The sequence below is a fragment of the Corapipo altera genome, unplaced genomic scaffold (genome assembly GCF_003945725.1).
Source record: "Corapipo altera isolate COAL_440 unplaced genomic scaffold, ASM394572v1 50, whole genome shotgun sequence".
NCBI classification, from domain to species: Eukaryota; Metazoa; Chordata; class Aves; order Passeriformes; family Pipridae; genus Corapipo; species Corapipo altera.
In genome coordinates, this window is record NW_020884889.1 from 9,081,338 (window position 1) to 9,104,750 (window position 23,413).

The window sequence follows — 23,413 nt, forward strand, 5'->3', positions numbered from 1 at the left end:
CGCGGGGAGCGGAGCCCGTCGGGGGGGGCACCGCCCGCCTGCAGCTGCCGTCAGGGATTTCATTTCCACGAAGGGCTCTTCAGCAGCAATCTGCCTCTGGAGATTTCCAGTCACGTTTAAAATGCTGCTCTAAAAACGTACCGAAGCGTGTAATTCAGTCATTTTTAGTCGTCAAATATGCGTGTTCTTCATTAAACATGTAGTAAGCAGGTTCAATTTTACCAAAAATTCCAATATTTCATGTGTTGAGAATTCAGATTTTTAGACTACACAACCTAAAGTGTTTGTGATTCACCTGTAAATATTTTAACTCTTTAATTATTGAGGAGCTGTTTAAAGAATATCCCAAAAGATTTCAAATTCCAGCTTCTCAAAATCTTTATTGTAATACAATGAAAAGTCAACTTAAAACCTAAACCAGTTAGCTTCTCATAGACCTATACTTATGTTTCCCTGCAAAAATCTCTCCCTGATAAAATCAACAGACATATCTTCAAAAATACTTCTACTCAACAGAAACTGTCTACAAGGAGAAATATGTTTGCTACCAGCTCTACTCATATTTAGTGTGTTCCTCTTAGCCTGATTGTGCTATTCTGCACTTTCTTAACTTTGCACGTAAGTTCACTTGTAAATCATCTTCCTTACAAAAGTAAAAAACAGACAGAGCAAAAATTACTTTTATCTGAGTTATTCCGTTCAACGTTGTAAAAAATCTGCATCTTTATTTGAACGTGATTTTTACTTCTGCCTTTATCACCCAAGCAGTGCCCTGTTCAATACTCCTCCAGCTCTCCAGAGCTGGTACAGTGGGGCATGGCTGTGAAAAGACACAATATTTAACAGTACTTGTATATGCAAGATCACAGGCAGTGCTAGTGAACTCAGCAGACATACCTACAGCAGAAAAAGATAAACATCACTAGTAGTAACATATATTAAAACATAATAAATGTTTAGAATACAGCAAATCAGCCACAGCTTTTACATGCCTTAGATAATACGAGTAAGCAAGATTTATTCTACTAAGTAATTATTCATTCAGCAGTTTGCCTTTCTGACACGGGTAAACACTACACCTTCCCAGGACAAATAGCACAGTACAAGTTTTCCGTGAATTTACATAGTTCTTGGAGAAAAGTTAATTATTTTAGTTAGCATGATACCAAGAACATGTTACCCAGTTTCATACGACTGCAGAACTTTCTTATAACTCACTCAGGTTTTTAGGAGTCATTTGTAACATAATTACATCAAACACTATTCTTGTACCAAAAAGTATAAAAGGATTATTCTTTTTAAATTTCAAAAGGAATTTTCTTGATGCTGTCTAATTCCTAGTTACCAGTCATCTTTTTTTAAAAAACCTCAGTTTATGCTAGTTCTGCTCAAATACTTGTTATAAGATTCAGTTGATTTTGCTAAGGTCACTTTACTCGCATTGACCTTCTAAAAAAATTAATGATTGGCTTGTGGCTAAATCCAAAGGTCTTGCTTCCTTTTCTGTCCTTTTCAATTTATCAGCTAGTTTTGGACCTTTGGATCATTCTTTATCAACTCAGTTTACATAGTTCTTCTGACTCTGCACACTACTTCTTTCCCTACTTACTACATGTGTTTGATGCTTTACAGGGTCCCTAAAATTGTCCTCACCATAATTGCAACAAGCTTTTGCTGAATGCTATACCATTTTTTTTTATTTTTCTTCTGGACTGAGTCATTTCTGCTCACAATTTCTTTTAGTGAAAGCATTCTTTCCCATATCTCACAGATCTGTTTCTTTCTTTTTTAACGGTAGCTCCTCCTGGACACAAACCAATCTTCATCTAAGTACAATCAAAGCAGAAATACTTTCCTTTTCCTAACTAGCACATTTATGGTCTGACCTAGAGAACTTCACTCATGGTAAATAGCATTTTCCTCCCAGCCTTTATACGAGTCATTTGACCCCCAGACTGCCCTCACATGGGCCTTGATACCTGCAATGCTGTCCATGCACTAACCATCTACAATGCACTCTAGTGGTATCACTCCACTTCTGTCCTCACCTGACCATCTTCGGGATCACTTGAAAAACAAACCCTTGTTTGTCTCCTAAACAGTTACTTATTTGTATTTCTTTGCTCACATTTTTTGTTCCTTCATGTCCAATACAGACCTCATACAGTTTGCATCTGTGGTGTATGGAAGTGTCATTCCTTACAGTCCCTTCTTTGGCATCAAAATGAGAGTCCTCTTGCTTTTCCTATATTAGGCAGCTCTTTTTATCTTCTTCCTCTTCTACAAGAAGGACTTGATCTAGCCGTGTACATTTTAACAGAGACATAAATCATGGAACACATCACCAGTGATGATTATTAAAACTTACAGCAAGCCAAATTCATTCATTCAAATACAAAAAATTTACTTAAACATGTGGTTGACTTAGCAGGCACTGAGCTTTTTGGATCAAAAATCTTATTAGAAAGATCACATCATTAATGTTATTACACAAATTGCTAGAATTATTGGAATACCTTGAAAGCTCAGCTCATTAACCAAAAGCTTGCCAATTATTTTAAAATCATGTGCTGATCTAGTAAATATATTTTCTTCTCCTCCAGGCTTCACCTCAGTATGGAATTTTAACTTGAAACAGAAAAAGGAGCTTCACATTGCTATTGCTGAGATCTGGCCTATAAATATTAACTAGCAAGTGGTGATTTGTTTTTTTTAATGGGGCTCAATGCATGTTTTGTAATATTCTATCCATCATTTTTGAATGACATAAGGTGCCTTGCAGGCTTATCTCATTTTGATAATGAGGTAATCCATTTAAAGCAACGTGGTTCCAGTTAATGAAGAGCAACATTCTGGACCAGCAGCATGAGAGAATAAGATATTAATAAGATATTAAGTAGTAAAATTGTAATTTAAAACTATAGAACTAGAAAAAGCAACAGGAGACACAGCAGAGAGAAGTTATCCTTGGCAGCAAGACCAGTGTTACTGAAGATTGAAGTATAAACTCATCTATGTTTTAGGACAGTGTCTGGTCTTAGTTTTACCTATCTTATCTCTAACACATCTCTATTGGAGAAACAGAAGTCTCAAGGGATTATACTGCTGCTTAAATATGAATTTCCATCTGCCCAGGAATTGAGGTCCTTAATTGCTGTTGTTTAGATTTGTAATGTGGTACAGCAACATGCCTGAAGCACTTGGGGAACATGACATTTAAGGTTAAGGAACAGCTTACCCTTTCTTACCAGTATTTCTGTTATATTACCTATAAAACCAATTTGGTATAAGATATCTAGTGTGAGCTGGTCTTAAAATTTACATATACTCAACAGTTTTTGCCTTACTTACAGAAACTTAATCTGCTCAGAAATACAAACATGAGAGACCTCAGTGCCTTCCTTACAGTGCCTTGAAAAGGATACTGCTTGCTAAATTCCAACAGACTGCACCCACAGGAAGAGAATTTGGCACAGCAAATCTTATCTGTTAGCTATCAGGAGCAACACAGAAGAATTCAGTATGCTTCTTAGAAAGCAAGTTTCAAACTTCCTGAAGTTCAGAAGTCTGGACTGTTCCAATTGAAAAGAATAAATGCACCTCAAAATATTAAAATGAGGGTGGGTTTTTTTCCTCATTTAAGGTCATAATTTTGTAGTCAACTCTGAACTCCAAAACCAGTAAAAATACTTTTCCACACATAATTGAAACAATTCCTCTAATTTAAAATATTTTACTTTTACTTGTGATCTATAAAAAGAGCTAAAAACAATGTACTCTTTTCAAAGTACTTTGAAAGATATTTCAATTTTAATTAAATAATATAAATCTTGCTTTGTCATTCTTCACACTCAAAATACATAATTATATTTAACCAATCAAACAAGCTACATACATAAAATGGCAGGAAATCCTTTCTCCCTAATCCCAGCTTCACTGAGCCCAATTTAAATTTCTTGACAAACTTTACATGGGTTCTGCCTATTTTGTCTTTTATGGAAGGACAAATCCTGTAGTTTTCCCCACAAGTCAATTCTGTGTAATTCTTGGAAGATTTTGTGTTCTTTCTTGTCAGGACATCTTCACTGTGTGACACACTGAATGCCAAATTCTCCATCAGACCGAACGCACTTTGCTACAATGGAGCTTTGACCACAGAATGAAACACTTACTCCCGTGACTACAAGACCTAAGTGGAAGAGATTTCCTATCTTTTTGTGCAATTCATATGGTAAATGATAAAACATAATCATAAACTGGATGGCATTTAATATAATCACAGATCAGAATTTGTAAGGAGTCTCCATTATGTGGACACACTGGTATCTGTCAGCTCTGCCTCCTTTTTGTTAGCTGGGGCACTTCAGGGGTCTCTTTATCCCCACTCAGCTATTATCACAGAACTTGTAGGAACTTAATACCATTGAGACCTATGACCCTTTCTCAAATTTGTCTGAAAGCAGCCAACAGGGTCAAGTTACAGGGAGGGGAAGGAGGGAGCAGACACAGACATATATATGCACATACACAACCCCCAGTTGTGTAACCTGTTCCTGGAAGCAAGGCTAAAACCTTCCTTGTCTTTCAGAAACCAAAAAATCTGATGACTGAAAGGAGATGACTTATGTAGATGTTTTCAGTTTGTATTTGAAACTTAGGTAGCAATAGATCACAATTTTCTAAGGTTGTTAGTCCATTGGTACGAGTCAATTCCTAGTGTATTATTTTATTTATGCAAATATTGCTCTTCATATCTTTCTGTTAAAATGTCTTTACAATTTTGTTGCAAAATGCAATCAAATCACATATACAATCAAAATTCATTTCAAAGTATATAGTTCACTTTATAATTCACAAATTAGCGTATTGCACTAAATTTCAAGCATGTCTGATAATTTATGAAATAATGTAACTCCTTTTTTGGGAACCAAGTAGCCAAAATACTAAAAGGATGAAGAGAAACACAGTTATAAATCCCTACTCAAAACAAGACTCAGTAACTGAGCAAAGGAAACAGTACAGGTAGTAGAGGTGCACATATGTGAAGGGCAGGACACGGGCCAGGGAGGAGATACAAGCTGCAATTGAAATAGAAAACACAATGACAGAGCTCTAGTGAGATAATTGTTAGACAAAACTTTGGGCTTAAAATTAGTAAAAAACCAAATCTCTGGAACTTTGAGCAAATAAAATTTGCTCAAATAAAAATATCCACCTGGCTTCAGGAAGGTAAGACTTCCACTGTCCTTCTGGCTACTCACAAACCATGTTACACCATAGAAATGACTGATTTAATAATGAAATTCTTTTCCTAACAGAGGTTGCAGAAATCCACAGTGTGATTAGCTACACTGTATGTGCATATAAATGAGTACCAGCACATAAATACCTGTTTTAATTTTAGATGTCACATTTCTATTATAGAAAGGTGACAGAGCTGATGAAAGTTCTGTGAAGGCAAAGGATTTGGTGGCCATAATCCATGACATTTTACACTGTGTCATTTCCAGAGGCAGTGCAGTGCTAACTACTGAAAAATGCTGGAGGTTCATGCAGCAAGAGGCACTTCACTTGGTGGGATAGATTTCATTCAGACCAGCATTTCCATGTGTACAGTAACATGATCTGCCAACATTTTCTAGGGTCAGTTCTGTGACGATACTTTCTCTCAGGTCTGCCAAGTGAACTTCATGGCTCTAGTACATTTGAAATCTCTTGCATCTCAAATATATGGTTTTGCAACATAGCCTGCTGTACATAAGCATTTAAAATTGGGAAACTGCTTCACATCTTTCTAGAACAATATTTATTGAAATTATTAATGTAACTTTGCTGTGCTCCTGAAATAACAACTGCATCCAGTTTTCTTTTCACTCCCCTTCTTTTCACTGCAGTTAAAATTGCAGCCATATCACATTATACATCTGAACAACCATTTCACAAATTATGACTCCTTTAACCATTATGTGAGAAGCAACTGCAAGTAAGCTACTAATCTCCTAATTTGAAGGGGGGTTCCATGATTTTTGTTGAAATACTTAGCATTTGTTCCACTTTCTTTCTTGGAAGAGACAGGAAGCTTTGGTTCTCCAATAACCTCTTATCCATACCAAGTTTCAAGAGAGGACAGCCCAAGGCACCAAAGTTATTAGACTTCTATTTACTTTAGGGAGTACAAAAAGCAGCTTTCCTCTGCTTCTCCTTTCTACACTGAACCCTAGAATGCCTTGAAGAGATTCCTTGAAAAGAGGAATAAGCCACAGAACCTCAGTCACTCTATGCAGTTTCTTGAGGAATTACTCAAGCTACTGTTTTCTAGCACATGCATGCAATTTATTCATGTGAAAGGGGCTGAAGTACCCTTAGATTGAACTAGAGGGCAGAACTTGTCTGTTTAGTTTGCTGCTGCTCAGTAAATAAGGTTGTGAGAGCAAAGCATATTCTCCCCCCTCCCCTTTTTCTAAGAAAACACAGTTCTTTGATAAGCACATTCCACCACTTGATTCTGTTGTTGGTAGCACCTGTGAATGTTGCTTATACTCTACTGCCTTTGAAAAGTTTGCTGAGTATAATTTTGCCTTGATGGTAGGACAGTAAAAAGTTATACAAGTAGGGTTTGATTTGAGTGCCTCATTCAGAGGATTTAATAAATTCATAGTGAGTTTTATGCTGAATCTGATTCAAGCTTAAAATTGTGGTTAAAAAAACAACATTGGATTTGGACACATGGACGTCATTTACTCTTCCATCACAAGTGAAAAAAAAGTGAAGTCAGACTTTGGTGGAAAGGAGTAATTTTAAATTCTCAGCCAAGCTTTCTTCTTAATCCTTACCCTTTCATCTCCCCTTGGCCACTCCAATTATTGGCAGATAACAGGTCCTCAGCAGAGGAGAGCACAAGGAGCTTGCTTGCAATGACCGGGATACCTGAATTAACACAACTAACTGAACTCTGAACTGACTTCTGCTGGCATAGCTCTGGAAGCAGTTTGGCTGTGTATCTGTAATGAGCCTATACAATTCAAAGTCTATTTATGGGATGGAAACATTTTCTCAACTTCATGAAAGAGAACTGAGCGAGGCTCCCTTTGGAGTTTCTGTATTAGAAGAGGAGCTAATTCCTGAGCTTTGACAGCTCCCTTCACTGATCCTGGAAAGCACATCTGCTCTGGTGAATCCCAACCATGTCCATCCAAGGAAGACAAGAATGCCAAGAATCTAGTTACCATCCAACACCAGGAATCTCTCACATGTCACTGTAGACTATTACAATTTTGTTCCTAGAATTTCATAGCAGTTGCTTCTAACACCTCTGCACAGAAAGATGAGTCTCACTGTGATTCAGACAGCTTCACCTAGAATTTCTTTAGCCAGTCATAAATGAGCAGAGAGCTAAATCCAAGCTCACCACTCAATCCAAAACAGTTTAAGATTTTTAGCTTCAATACATGGTATTGCAAGGAGATTCAGTAGGCAATTTTCTAGCAAAACAAATTCTTAGCTGCAAAATGCCAATTTCTTGAAAGGGAAGGAGGTTTCAGATCTGATAAATTTAAGAAGAACAGAAGCATATAGCACACAAATCTGGACTGTCTATATGGCTTTGTCTAACAAGTCATGGCATGTTTAGTTCCAGCCAGGTTGCATCATTTTATCTTTCAAAAGCAATGTAATTAACATAAAGGAACAAAAAAGAGCTGCAGCAAAGTAAAGGTACCCTGTAACATCAAGATTTCTTGATTTTAGGAGGGACCTGGCTAATTCATTAGACAAAACTTGCTTGGAAATTCTAGTCACAGGAGTGGCTCACTCCTTTTGAAGGAGACTTTTTTCAAAGTTGGTGATTGCAAATTATTTCAGTGAACAAAGATGTCAATTCAGCTCACCCAGCTGACCTACTAGACATCCTGATGCATTACAGACTTGTAAGCATCATCCCTCAGAAGTTGGGAAAGATATGGAAAAATACCAATAAACTGCTGATGCTAGCACAGTTTAAGTAGTGCCAAAGCATATATTTCACTGACCTTCATCTCCTGAACCTCTGCCAGGCAGGGAGGGTGAAAACGGAATGGCTTTGAACTCCACCGTGAGTAGGTTCAGTGATTTATCTCTCCATAGACTAAGAACTTGGTTCTTACATTTACAAAAATTATTTTGCCTGGTTAATAGACACCTTGCATTCCTTCCTAAGGTGGGAGGGAACAGAGGGAGAATTTGGGATGTAGCATGTAGGGGAGGGAGATCAAGCTGGTGCTTATTACTTCCTCATTCCTTCCTATGTATTAGTCCTAATATTGCTACTAATATGATTCCTTAAAAGCCAGTTCTACTCAGTGAGTCAACAGAGAACTCACCCAGCAAAACAGTTTTCTGCTGGCTTAGTGAGCTGAATTCATCACTGAACTGTCAGAAGAGCACCAGAGCTGGAGCAAGGGAGGCAGTGGAGTTAGGAGGTCACATAAGGAGGACAGGGAAAGAGAATCACTCCTTTTGGCTGCACCAATGAATTAGATCAGGTCAACCTGTCACATCTGATTGAAACCTTCCAGAAAAACTGTGGTAAAACTGCAAATAAGCATTTAATAGAAACTGTAGTAGCTGTGAATTTGAAATGTGACAGAAAGACATTTGAAACTGAAAAATTACCCTTGAAGGCTTCAGTTTAGCAATCCTGAAAAACACCCAGCTGTGAATTTCAGTGAGAAGTGTCAGGTGACACAGGTAAGGAAAGAACAAACACAGCTGGCCTGTTACACCAGTTCACTGAAGTCACAAGTCATCCACTCTGAATCCCAGATCTCTGCCATTCACCAGTAATTAAGTAAGTGTTGCTTCGTGGTATGATTGCTGTCACACAGCAATCTGTCTTGTCACACAGCACATGCTGTCTTGTACCATTACAGTGTAATCTCCCATCAAATCATAACAAAATAGAAAACTGAAGAGAGAAGAGAGGAGGCTGTCTGCACAGAAAATGCCGTAGCCTGGAGCATCCTGTGGTTAGGAGCATAAGGAGTGTTGGGCTTTCCCATGCTCCCTGTCTTGTACGGTGAGCTTGAATCCCAATTCAATGCAAATTTCCAGTTACTTGTTGCCCGCTGGTGACATCTGGTGGATCAAAGCAAGATATCCTTGCCTCTTGGCAAACCCTGCAAAGTCTTGGATGTTGGCACCTGCAGAGTGGAAGTCTCCCAGGTCTAAGGAGCTCTGTAGGATCTGACAAGGTCTAGCTTTTCTTTATTTTTAACTTCCTTTCCTGCTCTATGAATAGAGCAAATGAGCACTGTAGCAACGAGCCCCTTACAAAGAACTGAAAATAGAAGTAGGCAGGAAAAAAAAGCAAATGAGAGAATAGAGCACAGAAACTGAGAAAAGAGTAGTGAATAAATTTCATGAACTGTATTTCCTGGTAATGAAACAGATTTCTATTGTCTAAAGCTGAGTATAAGCAAGTGTTGACCAATTAGGATTTCGTAGCTGAAGTCAAGGGGAACCTATGCACTGCTTGACACAGTGGCAGAAACAGGCAAATAATCAGTACCACATAATCGTAGTTCCTTGCACCCTACAAATATGAAGGAACTAACCCTCCCAGTTTGCCTGTGCATCATTCACTGGAGCTGGAGCTCAGATTCAGGCTGTGACAGTAACAAATGTTAGTAATACTTGGCAAAAAATATTACATTTTTATGTAATTATTTATTTATTTTGGATGGTTAGTTTTGGAGCTTCCATTTCAAAATACTGAGGTGTTCGTTATATAAGTTAAATTCATATAAGGTTATTATCTAAGTTTAAATTATGTAGTCCCTTGTGACCTCTGCAGGCAGCTTGAAATTCAATCCATCCCCCCTGGAGGATATTGATGCAGAGTTTTGTGAATGTCAGCTATTGTGGAGTTATAGCAGAAAGGTACCTGGTTTTCAAGTACTTCCATAAAGCATTAGGAGGATGCAATCTGGAAATGAGAAGACTATGGAAATGGAGCATCCATGGGAAGTCATAAACCCATTAACTGAGCACGCACTGAAGTATAAAACCTAGCAGACAATGGAGTCAATAAAAAAAGCACTTCTTGTCCCTTGGCTAACAAAATTGAAATTGTTGCTTGGTTCAGCAAAACCACTGAAGTTTACATACTGCAATTTCTAGCCAAGTGACAGCTGTTTGGGCAAAAGTATCAACATACACCAAGGCAGTCCTTAATGTTAGTAAAGCACAAAATAACCCATCTGAATTAGTAATTCCTTCACAAAAATAACTTAAAAACCAGAAAAGTACCAGCCACTTCAAAATCATGACATGTCATATGTGACACATTTCATGATATATTAACCTCAAACAACATATGCATTAGCAGTTGCATGTTAAAAGTATTATACTAATGAGAACTACTTGAACAAACAAAACTATATCTAGCAGTGGACTAACACACCTTCACCCCTTGGGATTTCTGAAGAAAAACAGATTGTCCCAGTGTGCAGCACAGACTAATGCATAACAGGGCTTTGCTTTGTATTTTCAGAGAACAACCCAAAACTTAGTGTTAAATTAAAAGTATCAGAAGGAACACGACACTGACTAAACACAGGTCTCTAGGGCTGAGTAAACGTTAGAGAAAATAAGAGGAACTGGAGAAGTGCAGTTTGTTTCAAATTTTGAGGCTATCCAAATGGTGACATAATTACTGTTTACACTGTTGAATTCTAGTTGCCACTGCAAGGCTGAGCATCGCTAGATAGTGGCCCTGAAGTTTAACTGTCTCAGCAAGCAAACTAACTCATGACTGAAATCTCTGTAGAGCTGAAAACCTCTATGAGGAACCTGTAATTGGAGAACAGGGGAAAAGGCTTATCTCAAGGAATAGCTTAGAAGACTGTAAATTCCTCCTCTGCATCTAGAACACAGAGGGATAAGGCAGAAACTGGCATTTTCTTTATCACAGTCTACAAAACACAGGGTTTCATGTTATATGCCTACAAGATTTATTTGACATTTTTATCTATAAATACATGAGGTTTTCACCAGTAAAAGCACAGTAATTTTCTCAGTGGTCATTGCCACTGCTTACATATTGAACAAAAGAACACGTGGTATTGCATATGATTAAGCAAACTTTGGTTCTCTTTCTAAGGACCAAGCTCTCTTACTTGTTAAACAATGGCTTGCAGAGGACAACAAGGCAGCTGAAGGCCACACTGAATGCTACACTCTGGAAAGCTTGGGACACTGTAGAACTTAATTAGTTTTTTGAAGGCACTTTTTTTGAACATCATCATGTCTTCAGGCAGGCTGGAAAGAACCCTGGCATTTGCACGAGACTCCTCCTTGTCAGTGGCTGCAGCTTTGGGGTTACACTGCTCAAGACCACCAGTCACTGGCACACTGGTGCAGCTAAGGGAACGTGCTGTCTTTTTCTTGCCTTGAACAGATAAATAACTGAATAAAAAAGAGGTTAACTTATGTTTGGTAACATCTTGGACATCTTCTGGAAAACAGTCATCTAGAGGATCCCCTTGACCTTTCACTTGTTGACTAATCACAGGTGTACTGGGACTCACTGATAACTTAGGCTTAACTACTGTTTTTCTGGAAGGTGGTTTAGATTTCCCTCCATCTAGATAAAGCTGGGAAGCATTACTAATGGCATCAGAACTGGGCTCTACTACCATAGCAGGGATTCTTGCCCCATAATCAGAATTGATGCAGTGCAGCCCATAATTCTGGCTAACAATTTGGGCTGCAGTGTGTTGAATGATGTTCCAGTCTCGCAGAATGTCTTCCCTGGTTGTGAACTGGGACGTTACAGTAAAGCGAATGATGAACTTGTCATGAATGGTTGCTGGAATGAGGAAGAGCCTGCCAGAACTGCTTAGTTCTTTCAGGAGTTTTTCTGTCAGCCAGTTGGGACCCTGTTTTAAATGTGAATAAGAAAAAATTAGAATTTCCAATGACATCCAAACATCTCTAAGAATTGCGATCACAAATTCTTACATGAAAGTTTATTCACAGTTCTTAACATCTGGGGAGAGATCAGCTGTGGTCAATTCATTCCAAAGAGACATACAAAAAGTCTTATCATTACCTTTAGCCGAAACACAACCAGTCCAAGATGCCTCTTCGCAGGAATTTCAAAAAGCGGGTCACTTTTAACCAAGGACTCAAAGAATTTGGCTGTTTCAGTACCCTATAATTAAGAATAACTTAATTAACCTATAACCCAAGTTATATACTGGTTTGTCACAAACCCACTGTAAAACACTAAATTAGATAGTTAAAAAGACTTCCTTTCCTTACTAAAACACTTCATTTCAATGCACGAATAGCAGAAAACAGAAGAATGACAACAAAGTTAAGAATTTTAAAGTCTGTCTACTTGCCCAAACCCTTGACAATGAACATGAGTAATTGGACTATACATAGGGATTTTCTAGAAGAACATTTGAAAACAATGTGCCTTCTCAGATTGGAGTCCTTTTGTGGCAACCATTGATCCACAATACGATCCTTGTATTTACTCTCCATCAGAGACTTAAGCCTGTACATTTTCACAGTGGTGGGTTCAGCCTTCCATCACAGCCTGCCTCTCAAACAGCTGCCTCAAAGAAAGCTCCTACAGATTAGTACTCAGTAACGTGTAGAAGGCTGTGACTTACCAACTCGCCTGCTATTGCCTATTGCTTCCAAGAAGAGGACAGGAAACGTTTTGTCTACGCAGTTAATCTTTACAGATTACTTAAGAGCACACGTTTAGTGTTCACATGCAAGCTTTGCATGTCAGAGGATTTCTGTTACTCATCTTTGAACCTCTGAACTTATTAATCTCAGCTACCAAGAAATGAACATAACACATGTACGGTTCCATTGTTAAGTCACATACATGTCGGACGTGAGCTTGAAGCTTTTTCACCCCAAACGAGCGAAGCACAAACCACAGCTTCAAAGACCGGAATCGGCGACTCAGTGGAATCTGCCAGTGCTGTGAAAACACAACAGTGCCTCAATGAGTGCAGAAACAACAGAAAGGAGGGTTCCCCTTACACTGCTACACCTATTGCTTCAGGTTCAGGTCAGAAATCTCTTTTGAGACAAACAGTGTCATACTACCAAAAATCTGCTAAGCCTAGGAAACAGCCATCAAAGAAACACTGTATCTCCATATTTTTCAATTATTTGCAAAAATAATATTTTTGCTATTCCTCTTAATCTATGGCCTAGACATGATCAGAATTTTAAGTTAATTACCAGCCAATAACAACAACTTTTTGCATTTTAAGAGCATGATCAATTTAAGATGTGGCCATTTACACTTTAAGACTGAGTGCTCACTTCAGTTCCTGTAATTTGCATATTTAAGTGCCATCCTGAACAAGAGTTCATACAGGGGTAGGTAGTTCCAGACAAAGTAGCACCTACTGCAAGCAAAAGAGCGAGAAAACATATAAAGGAGTATTCCTAGGCAGCTACACAATCACATGCAGGATCCAATCTAACCACAAGAAGGACTCAATATCTTTTTTTTCCATCCCTCCCTCCACTTGCACTCTAGTGAAAAGCACTATTGATTTCAAGAAAACAATTATCTTTTCAGGACTAGGGTGAGATCATAGCAGAAATAATTGGCAGTGAATATTCCTTTGTATTACTGTACTGAAATCTGCTGTAAGAGGTATCTGAAGTGAAATGCCTCTTGGCTCTCCTATGAATACCTTAATCTGAAGCAAAATGTAATTCAGCCTTCTGCTGCTTCAGAGCATCGTGTTTCCATTGCTTACTCCTTTCTCTCTTTTATTACATGTCAGAGATACAAGAAATTCAGCCAAAATGGCATCAGTAGGAATTACTTCAGCAACACAATGCACAGAAATGACCCTTCTCATTAAAAAGGCAAGGTTGGATCTCTATCTGTGTAAAAATCTTAAGTACTTCAATCTGAAAGCAATTTTATAATCAATCTTCATAACCACAGATCATTTTAAAGTTTTATTATTTACTTTGTATTAGGATCTAAGTATAATTGGATTTATGCAATCAGATCATCTATAAGATAAGCATGCTCCAGAGTGTGAGGAATTTCACAGTCTGTTTCAACATTTTATATGCAATATAAAATATCAACTTAAATAATAACTTACCATGAAGTCAATTGCAGCTCCTGAGTTGGCATGTCTGAGGTAGACAGGGTTAACACTGAAGGTTTGATGTAATTTGTATTTATCCTTAACCCTATAAATTGTAGAAGGAACTGGGGTTTAGCAAAATAAGTGCAGAAAAATACTTTGCAATTTGCATGTTATTCTTGTTGTGGTGTTTGCATTTTGCCTTTACTCACCAAAATCCAGTGCAGTCAAAATGAACCATCATCCATTTAGAAGGGTTAAAAGTAAAGGAATCTGCATATTCAATTCCATCCAAGAACAGCCTAAATTCAGGACATACAAATGCTGTTCCTGCATATGCAGCATCAATATGAAGCCAGAGTCCCTCAGCATCACCTGATGGAATTGAGACTGTTGTTATGTAAGGGACGTATGGAATCAAAGTGCATGCTTAATCTCTCCTCTCTGAAAAAAACAGGTGCATTTTTTTGGAGGAGGCAGACAAACAATTGACAATCTAGTTTTATTCTAAAGTTGTGGATCCATAACCCCAAAATATAGGATAATGCTGAAATCGGGTGGACACTAAAACAAAATTCATTATTTCATATTTGATGTGAGTGGGACTTCTTAATGATTGACTTCTCTCCCCTGCCCTTTTACTACATGAAATTCCCCAGTACCACTCAGTTGCAGAAAGCCAGAACAAAGACAGTGGGGCAAGCAAAAAGGACCCAGAAATGGAAGCCACAATCTGACCCATATGAGAAAGCACCTCAGGTCTTCCAAAGCTACTGGGCAGAATTGATGCTGGAACAGAATCTGTAATCATGACAAATTTACCTACAAAACTGGTGGATCCGAAGGATATCCTACTAGAATCTACTTTCAAAACTCCTTTGCTAGGTTAAATGTTTATGTATCCATCCTATAACAGTATTGCACAGACTGTATTTCCTGAATAACCACATTAAAGATTTATCAGTTGGCAAATTTCATCCCTCTTGAATAGAATGTATTTTAGCATCCTAATCTAAAACTTACAGAAATCACTGCAAAGTCCTGTACTGACTTCAGCAATCCCTGAGATATGTCGGAAAAACTCAGCTGATCAGTGTCTCTACTCTCCTTGTTTTTGGCATGCAAAAGTCTCCCTATCTTTTATATGCTTTCGTAGTTTAAAATCAGGAAAAAAAAAAGACACTTACAAATTGGACCCAGTTCTGAGAGACTGTCAAAAGCACAGACACCAGTTGTACCCAATGTTGCACAAACCTAGAAGAAACCGAACCTGTTAAGATGAATTGGGTTTTTCTAATAAATGGATGCAGCACTTTAAAAGTGGGCAGGTTAGGTAGACAGTCAAAACATTAAAAATTTACATTCGATAAAACAGACACCCTTCTATACATTTTAACATTCAGTAGATGTATTTTAACACAATAAGAAATGTTTCAGATGTAATTTTATCTTGACATTAAGAATACAACACTATGCCAATACCCTCAGCCAGAAAGTAGAACATACAAAGACTGGCACAAGGCCTTTCTTCTTGTCTTCTGCAATGGCTTTCTTCAAAGTTTCACCTCTGAGGGAAAAGTTCTCATCCACAGGCAGAAATTTTATCTTCACAAGGGAAATCAACCCAGCCTTTTCTACAGAAGAATGTGCCTTTAAAATAAGAAAACCAGTAAGAACTCAAGCTCTGAGGTTGAACAGCTGTGGTAAGTTATGGCCTTATGAAAGATAGTGGTGACAAGAAATGCAGAGGTAATGTCCTTATTGTAATCCATATTAATACAAGTCTGAAAGTGACTTCTTTGTAAGTATCTATCAGAAATAGTACACTGTAATTCCAAGGAACACTTCATTTATTTGGGTACTTGTCTCTAAAAAAAATATAGTGATAGGCATCCTCATCTTGTGTTTGAAGGGCCATTTATCAAAACTCAGTGCTTAAAGGAGCCTCTAGAAACAGATTATCCCCAGTTTATTCCCTTCTCCCTGCCATAAGAAGATAAATCCCCCAAAGTGTGCTTACTTCTGGGTAGACCAAAACACCTCATAAGAAAAAGTCCTTTTAGTCTCTCCTGTTGCAGTTTTCACATGCAAATACAATTGTTTAGTTCAGGAGCCCAGGGACAGAACAGGTTTGCAGGCAGAGGCCCAGAGTGGAGCCCACAGCCAGGAGCAGCACTGAGGTAACAGCGCCTTGAGCGTGCCTGTTCTGAGTGGAAGGAGGCTGCGAACAAACAAGAGCTGGAGCAGCATGAGATCAGCACCTAGTTACTGGGGTAAGGCTTTGTGAAAAACAGGAAGGAAGTTTAGAAATGAGTCATGTGGAACAGCCTCCTGAGGACTGCCAGGACCCTACAAAACCTCGCCTCACACTGATTTCGTTTCCTCATCTGCAGAAAGCGGTATTAGAGGAACTGGTTCATGCTTGTGAGGCATTCCCGTGTTTGCCTCTTGGTAGAGAAATGCGAGTTCACATTGCATAGTCTGAGTGAGACAGTAGGAGCACATTTGTTTTCTTTCTAATCATAAGAACCTACCTGATCAGATGCATAAGCGATGAGGCGAGAATTGAGCGAGGACTCATCGGTGTTTGGCTCGGAAACCTTCATCTCCAGAATTTTGTTCTTCCTTGCTGCTAGCAGTGCAACCAAGGTGGATTCGCTCACAGTGCTCTGCAAAGACATTGCTCATTTACTGCAACTGCTACTTCATTGCTATCTTGCCAGGGATTCACTGAAGTCAGTACTCAGCTGCCCACCCCCTCTTTTATTCCTACTACCGCTTTTCTGTGATGCAGTGGAAAGTCATTAGCTGATGAGCAGCTCTCTGGGCCAGCAACACAAAACAAAGCCTTTTAACTGCTGTATATTTTTAATGTGCAGGACTGAGTTGGGGGGAGTAAATAAATCATATTTTCCTTTTGTTCCACAGATAAAATGTACTATTTCCCATATAATTACAAATGTAAGCAAAACCCCCTATAACAACACAGAACCTCAACACTGATTCCAATGGGATACTTGCTTAAGCCTTCCAAAAGGAGGTAAGGTTCAGGCCTTGATCTTGCACCTCTCAGAGACACAAAGTAGACATGACAAAAAGGAAAAATATTTTTTTGTGTGGCTAAGGACTGTGGCAGAAGGACAGTGACATGTATTCCTTCTCTAATTATGTAAGAATCACTTTAGTATATAATTTGGTGATGTGAAACAGACTGAAGAAATGAAGTTTGACTCTCATTTATCCTTAGAAAGGCCACAAGAGTAGCTGCTGCTCGTCCCTAACACAGTTAGCACTAAAAGCAATAGCAATTCTTATTCTGTAATCTTCTACGTTATACTAAAATTTGGGAAAATAATGCCAAATTGGGATTTGTCTCTATTTAGACCCACACAGAGAATCTTGTTGGTTTTGCCTCTAGGAAAACTATCACCCAGAGGAAAATTCAGCTGAGTGAAAACAAAACGTTGATGAGACCTCCTCTAATGTCCCCTACCTGTAATACTCCTCCACCCACACTGTCAGGATGGTAGTGCAGGAATTTCTCTGGAAGTCCCAGCATTTTGGCCAACCAATCCATCACATTCATTTCCAGTTCTGTACAGGCTGGGCTGGAGGCCTAGAAAAATTTAAAAAAAGAGAATCAGACTGTAATTCACCCTGGGCACTGATCCCTCTGCCAGCTGAGAGCTAAGGGAGGCAATGAGCTGATGTGATACAACTACATGGAGACAATACCCATCAGTTTCTTATAGGTTTATGAGCTTCTACTGCTTTCTTACACAGAGACACACACCTAAAAATCTCGGCAACTTCACCACTGGGGAGAACATTGGCTTCAGAAGGCTACTGAGGTAAGCAGAGTTATAACAATGTAGCGCTGTGTAGCTGCTGCAGGAGGACACAAAATACTCAGGTATTTTGGGCCAGGCCACCAAACAATTATTTTCAGAAGAGGAAAAATAGGAAATGTGTTCTCTCAAAGGAGTAGGAGAACTGGACTGGAGCCCAATCTAGCCTGCAGTAATGGATGGTGGTTGCTTTATTGCCTGCAGTGCTTGTGTAACAATCTTGGCACTGAGATTGGATGACGGGGAACAATGCTCACAGTGGGATATGCAAAAAATTAGAATACAGACATTTCTAGCGGTATATTTTCTTCATTCACCTCTTACTAATAGGTAACCTTTTGAGGTTTTTTTTTAAGTGAATTTTTCACTTATGTGAACAACATACAGTTGGTTAAAGCAAATAATTAGACTGACTCAGAGAACGAGAAAGAATGACTATGACCTGCTCTTGCATATTACACACAGGAAATGAATATCTAAAATAGCCAAAAAAAAAAATTACCCATGTGAATCCCAAGCAGTTAATTGCATCAGCCAACATATCTCCAAGGAGTGAAGGCCAGGAAGTAAGAGCTGGAAAGTAGGCATGCATGTGTGGACTTTGCCAATGGACTACCTAGAACAGAATTATATACAAGTTAAATCTGGAAATGTCACAAAATTCTGCATGAGATGTAACAATTATTAGATCTTTAAAGTGATGGAAAAGGATCACAGCAACATAACATGTGCAACTATACATCTGCTAGCAGAAAGCTGCAGAGATAGTATCAACAGGAGTGCAGCACTAACACTCTGTCGTTGTTAGATAAATTCCAAAAAACAGCAACAGCATTTATCTGAATTAAACAGGCAGACGAAGATTCTGAACAGGAAAGAATGTTGTGCCATGTTCAAAAGACCAGAGTCAGAAAGATTTATCAAAATGTTTATCTTTATAAAGGGAATTCATCCAACAAAGTTGCTCTTGCTCATTTTGTCAAACAAAATAAGTAGCTACACATAGCAATTTACAACTATATAAATCCCTCTATACACCTGAAGGAGTTTCTATGTGGGACATCAGCATAAGCATGTGTAATGTGGGTACCTCTCCTACATCAGATCAAGTTTCTGCAAACATCTATAAAAAAAATTTGAGAATAGACTCTGAAAGGACTTCTTACATAAAACATGTAATTTGATAATATGAACTCCCTTAGCAGAATCTGCTGTACTTATGTATAAGAGAAACGAGACCTTTACATTCAAAGAACAGGAGACAGGTCTTACATGTACACAACTGCTGTGCCCAAGTCTCCACATCTCTGAAATAGATATTATACAGGGCAGCAGGTAGAGACATTGTGAAGCTAATGATTTCTGACACTGGTGAATTTGTTTCCCTATAAGCAAATATGAGTTAATGTATAACATACATCAAAAATACATTCAGTCTATCCCCTAAAACTATAGGTAGGAACACAACAGTAATCCCTGGAATCCTTCTGTGGACATGTCTACAAGACTTATTCTACGTTTTTGGGTACTTTACTCATTTAGATAAATGTTCTGCAGAACCTGTGCGTTCCCAGGATTTGGTGTTCACCCCAGGCAATAAAGGTTTTTTCCTGTCATGATTACACTTTATTGCTTACCCCTGGCATAATAATCTTCTCTATATCTCCAAAGATGTTGTCCCAGCTGTCTGGATCCATTGGGGCAGAATCCGGCAACTGGGCTCTCATGTAACCTGGCTGTACATCAGGAGTCACCCGTCTCTCTCTCACATTGCTCAGGTACTGGCAAATGTAATCCACCATCTCTTTCCCTGGAAGAGGCAAACCAATGTTTTGAGTTTCAATTATGTGAAAACTACCTAGCAGTACCAGCACTCCACACAATCTGTCATTACCATTGGAATACTGCTCCCAGCACAGCCAGTGGAACTGACCTCCCTCCTACACCCTACTGGTCCCGTCTAATAACACAGGGACACAGCTTCCAGAACAGGCTTCATAGGGACAGAACAGACTCACAGGGTTATTTCAGTGTCATCATTGAATAGTTCAAATGTACCTTTAAAACACAGTCAGGGTACAAGTACAGTTTGTTTGATTACTGAGAGGTTAGACTTTCTTGCCTAAAAATTAACTGAAACTGCATTTCACAGGAATTAAATTTTCATAATGCCCTACACTTCCTTGTCACTTATAGCATACCCCCTTTTGCATCCTCTGAAAACAGCTGCATAGCTCCACACCTCTTCTCCACTTTTTAAGGCAATCTCCTCTACCCCTAGAACTAAAGTTTGTTCCCCATCTCCAGAACTGTACCAGTACCACAGTGTCAGCTGGGGAAAAGCCACTGTGCATAAACCCTCACCACAAGTTTATTCAGAATTACAGTTTTGCAGCTTTCCCACACTATCTTAAAAGTAAGACCAAAAAGGCTAAGCTACCCATGGACTCTAAATCCATTAATTTACACTTAATCCTGGGACACATTTTTGTCTCAGCCTCAGCAGATCCAAGTCTCAAGGACATGTGTGCAAATAAAGAGTATATAGCCCATCCTAATTTTGGGGACCACTCCCAGCCCTACCATAGTTGATCTCCATGAGCAAATGATACCTATTTGCAAGAGCCAAGGATCACTCACCTCTCTGTCTGTACTCCTCTGGTTCCATACTGATTCCTTACAGAAGCACCTCCAAACCTGGGGCACGACCTCTCGGGAGCTGTGGGCAGTTCACTCTGGTGCCCTCCTGGCTGCTTCCCCCTTTATAGCTCCCTTTATCTCTCAGACTCATGCATTCTGGAAAAGGTTTAACGTAGGCAGGTTATTGGTGAGTGTTTATCTAACTCCTCCCAACTGAGGGCTTTTACAATCTCTCATGTTCTCATCTGTGCCCTTTTGATGTGTAAGATAGCGTATCGCTAAGAGGAGCTGCCTCTGCACTAACCCTTTCCCATTTTCAATCAATCTTTCAGAAGTCTCAGAGTAATCCACATTGTGAATATAAGGCATATTATAAGGAGACTTGTGGGAGAGAAAAAGCTCAAGAACTTCCAAAACCAAATAAAAGCCAGCAGATGCTACACCAGCACACCCAACTACTGTGCTAGTCATTAAAACAAGGCACCAGCACAGAACAAATTTGACACTGCAGACAGGGAAGGAGGTTTTTTTAAGAATTGTTTTGAGAATTCCCAGAGCAATAAGAATATACCTACATCCCTACAAATCTTCAGTCTTTATGCTGTCAGTCCTGTGCTGCTAACAGGAAAGGCTTTACAGTTATTGCCAGTTCCAGAACTGCAATACAAAGCAGCAATGATCTTCTCAGTGGATTTCCCGCCTTTCCAGATCAGAGCAGGTTACACAGACCAGGGTGATGTTCCTCCATGGATATCACCCTAGATTGCTGAGCTGGGAAAATGCATATTTTTCCCCTCATTATGCTTGCTTTCCTCACATATGATACGCATAAGAACTGGGATCTGGTCTTGTCTTTCCAGAATTCCTCCAAGTCCTCCACCTGGATTGTTCTGTTTGAAAGGACAGCCATGTAGATTCCCCCTTGTTCCAGTTTTAGGGCCTGAAAACACATCCTGACCTATCTCTGCCAGCACAACCTTAGACACTGTACTCACTGTTGAGCACTTACCGTCTTCACTTGCTGTACACTGTACCAAGTAGCCCTGGTCAAAGAGAGAGGTAGGATTTGTGGACTAAGCACCAGGAAGAGAAACTACTACCAGTACAATATAGTCTTGCCCTATTTTTGCTATACCTTGGGCTCCTGGTCAGGGCAGGTCCTGCTGGAGACAGGACACCAGATCAGGCAGAGCCTTCATCTGATACACGACAGCAGTTTTGCTGTTCTCATCACACAGAAGAGAACTGGCTGCCAGAGCAGCTTGAATTCTCTGCCTCATGTACCCAAACACAGCCCAAACGCTTTCATAGTTCTAGAAAGCTGTTACATTGTTCTCACAGCAAAATATCTACAGAACAGTGTGAAACCCTTCCTAGTTCCTGTTGCAATTAGATATTTGAGAAGGAACTGTTTTCTAGATATAACAAAGATGCTCTGATACACACACATCAGATTAATGTACTGAAATAAAAAAATCCAAATTGATAAAAAGGTATTAAAAGAAGTGAAAAAAATACTATATGCATATTAATCTGTTTTCTCACATTTCTCTGGAAACATCAGGAGATAAGTAACAAGCTGTCCACACACTTCATATCAATTTATTTACTTCTCTTGGCTTTACTGTAAATGATCTCATAAAGGGGAACAAGGAAGGTCAGAAGGTGCATCAAGCACGGGACCAACTCAAGAAGAGCCCAAAGTTCCCCAGAACTGTAATTCTAGCTCATTAAAGTAACTAATACTTAAAATATATGGACATCTGTTCAAAGAAACAGATGGTAGGTAACTACATTTTGTTTTTACTTTGGAACAGCAAATAAGGAACAATATTTTTAACAATGTTTTCAGAGCTAAACTATACAATAAATATTTCATGTGACATATACCCTACGCCTTGCTCAAAGGTGACAGTTTCATCAGCTTGGTCTCTTGTTCTGTGCAGAAGAGAACGAACAGCAGGTCCTGTTCAGAACTAGAAAATAGATGATAATGAATCACAGGTAGGGTAAATATTGCTGGTGATTAAGGTTTTGTTATAGCTACCCTGCACTTACTAGGATTTCATTATGGACAATGAGGAATAGAATATTTGCTCACAGGAAACAGAATGATTAGAAAAGGTTCATTTCATTATTTGCTACAAAGGTCTGTGCTGTCCCAACCGTGGGAAACTCTCCATTTGGATGTGAACGTTACCACTCTCACCACTCAGACTGAGACTCTTATCATCATTAAGAACTCACAGAGATTACACTGTCATCAATTTTGTGGGATGTGAGGACACAAACATTACTTTGATCACGGAATAATTCAATTGGAACAATGCCTAAGCAGCACATTTATCTCGACTAACTGGTTTCTGCATTTGCTAGTGACGTTATGGACAGTTCCGGAAAACATCCCTAAAACAGAGCAATTTCCAGGTAATCACTGCACAAGGCTTTCTTCAAGTCCTAGTACCAGCCTAATTATATCCTTGAAAATAGTTCTTCTAAAACTCACCACTGGGTTTTTCATTTTTATTATCTTTTGATTATTTTTAGGTCAAATCTGCCAATCAGGATCAAATTTATCAACTATGTAATGACACCAGGATATTAGAATTTTTTCCAAACTGCCAATTCTATATACTCAAGTCAAATTTTGACCTGTTTGACAAAGTTTTGTACAGTACAATGCAATTCTCTGCCCACTCCTCCCTCCCAACCCATAAGGCCATTCTAAGCCTAAAACTGTTTCTTCATGTTTCTCCAAGTGCCCAACAGAGAGGCTTTAACCTTCTAATGCATACACAAAAC

The 23,413-nt window shown here is 39.0% G+C and overlaps 1 protein-coding gene across 4 annotated transcripts; it reads right to left on the reverse strand.

Annotated features, from left to right (window-relative positions):
* Positions 1-34: 34 nt before the first annotated feature.
* On the reverse strand, positions 35-23,332 carry HDC (histidine decarboxylase). 4 transcript variants are annotated; one of them, XR_003527771.1, is made up of 15 exons: positions 21,187-23,332; positions 20,612-20,767; positions 19,609-19,781; positions 18,474-18,587; positions 17,617-17,739; positions 16,658-16,792; positions 15,630-15,773; positions 15,311-15,377; positions 14,336-14,498; positions 14,139-14,229; positions 12,884-12,982; positions 12,089-12,190; positions 11,566-11,915; positions 1,346-2,303; positions 35-129 (listed from the first exon to the last, which is right to left on the reverse strand). XR_003527771.1 is itself a non-coding variant. In XM_027644149.1 (13 exons), exons 2-13 carry the CDS (start codon positions 20,637-20,639, stop codon positions 11,157-11,159), a joined length of 1,998 nt encoding a protein of 665 aa, XP_027499950.1. In that variant the 5' UTR covers positions 20,640-20,767; positions 22,502-23,332; the 3' UTR covers positions 10,972-11,156. The 4 variants fall into 4 exon arrangements, 2 of the variants coding, with proteins under 2 accessions (XP_027499950.1, XP_027499949.1); XR_003527772.1 differs by having other exon boundaries at positions 50-129; positions 2,129-2,303; XM_027644149.1 differs by lacking the exons at positions 35-129; positions 1,346-2,303 and having other exon boundaries at positions 10,972-11,915; positions 22,502-23,332.
* Between the last annotated feature and the right edge of the window lie 81 nt (positions 23,333-23,413).

Coding starts and splice junctions, on each gene's coding strand:
- HDC (XM_027644149.1), bottom strand. CDS start 20,639: ATGGAACCAGAGGAGTACAGACAGAGAG. Junction 17,740..18,473: donor ACTGCTTGGGATTCACATGG/GTAATTTTTTTT, acceptor AAATTTTTCTAG/GCCTCCAGCCCAGCCTGTAC. Junction 11,916..12,088: donor TGGTTGTGTTTCGGCTAAAG/GTAATGATAAGA, acceptor CATTTAAAACAG/GGTCCCAACTGGCTGACAGA.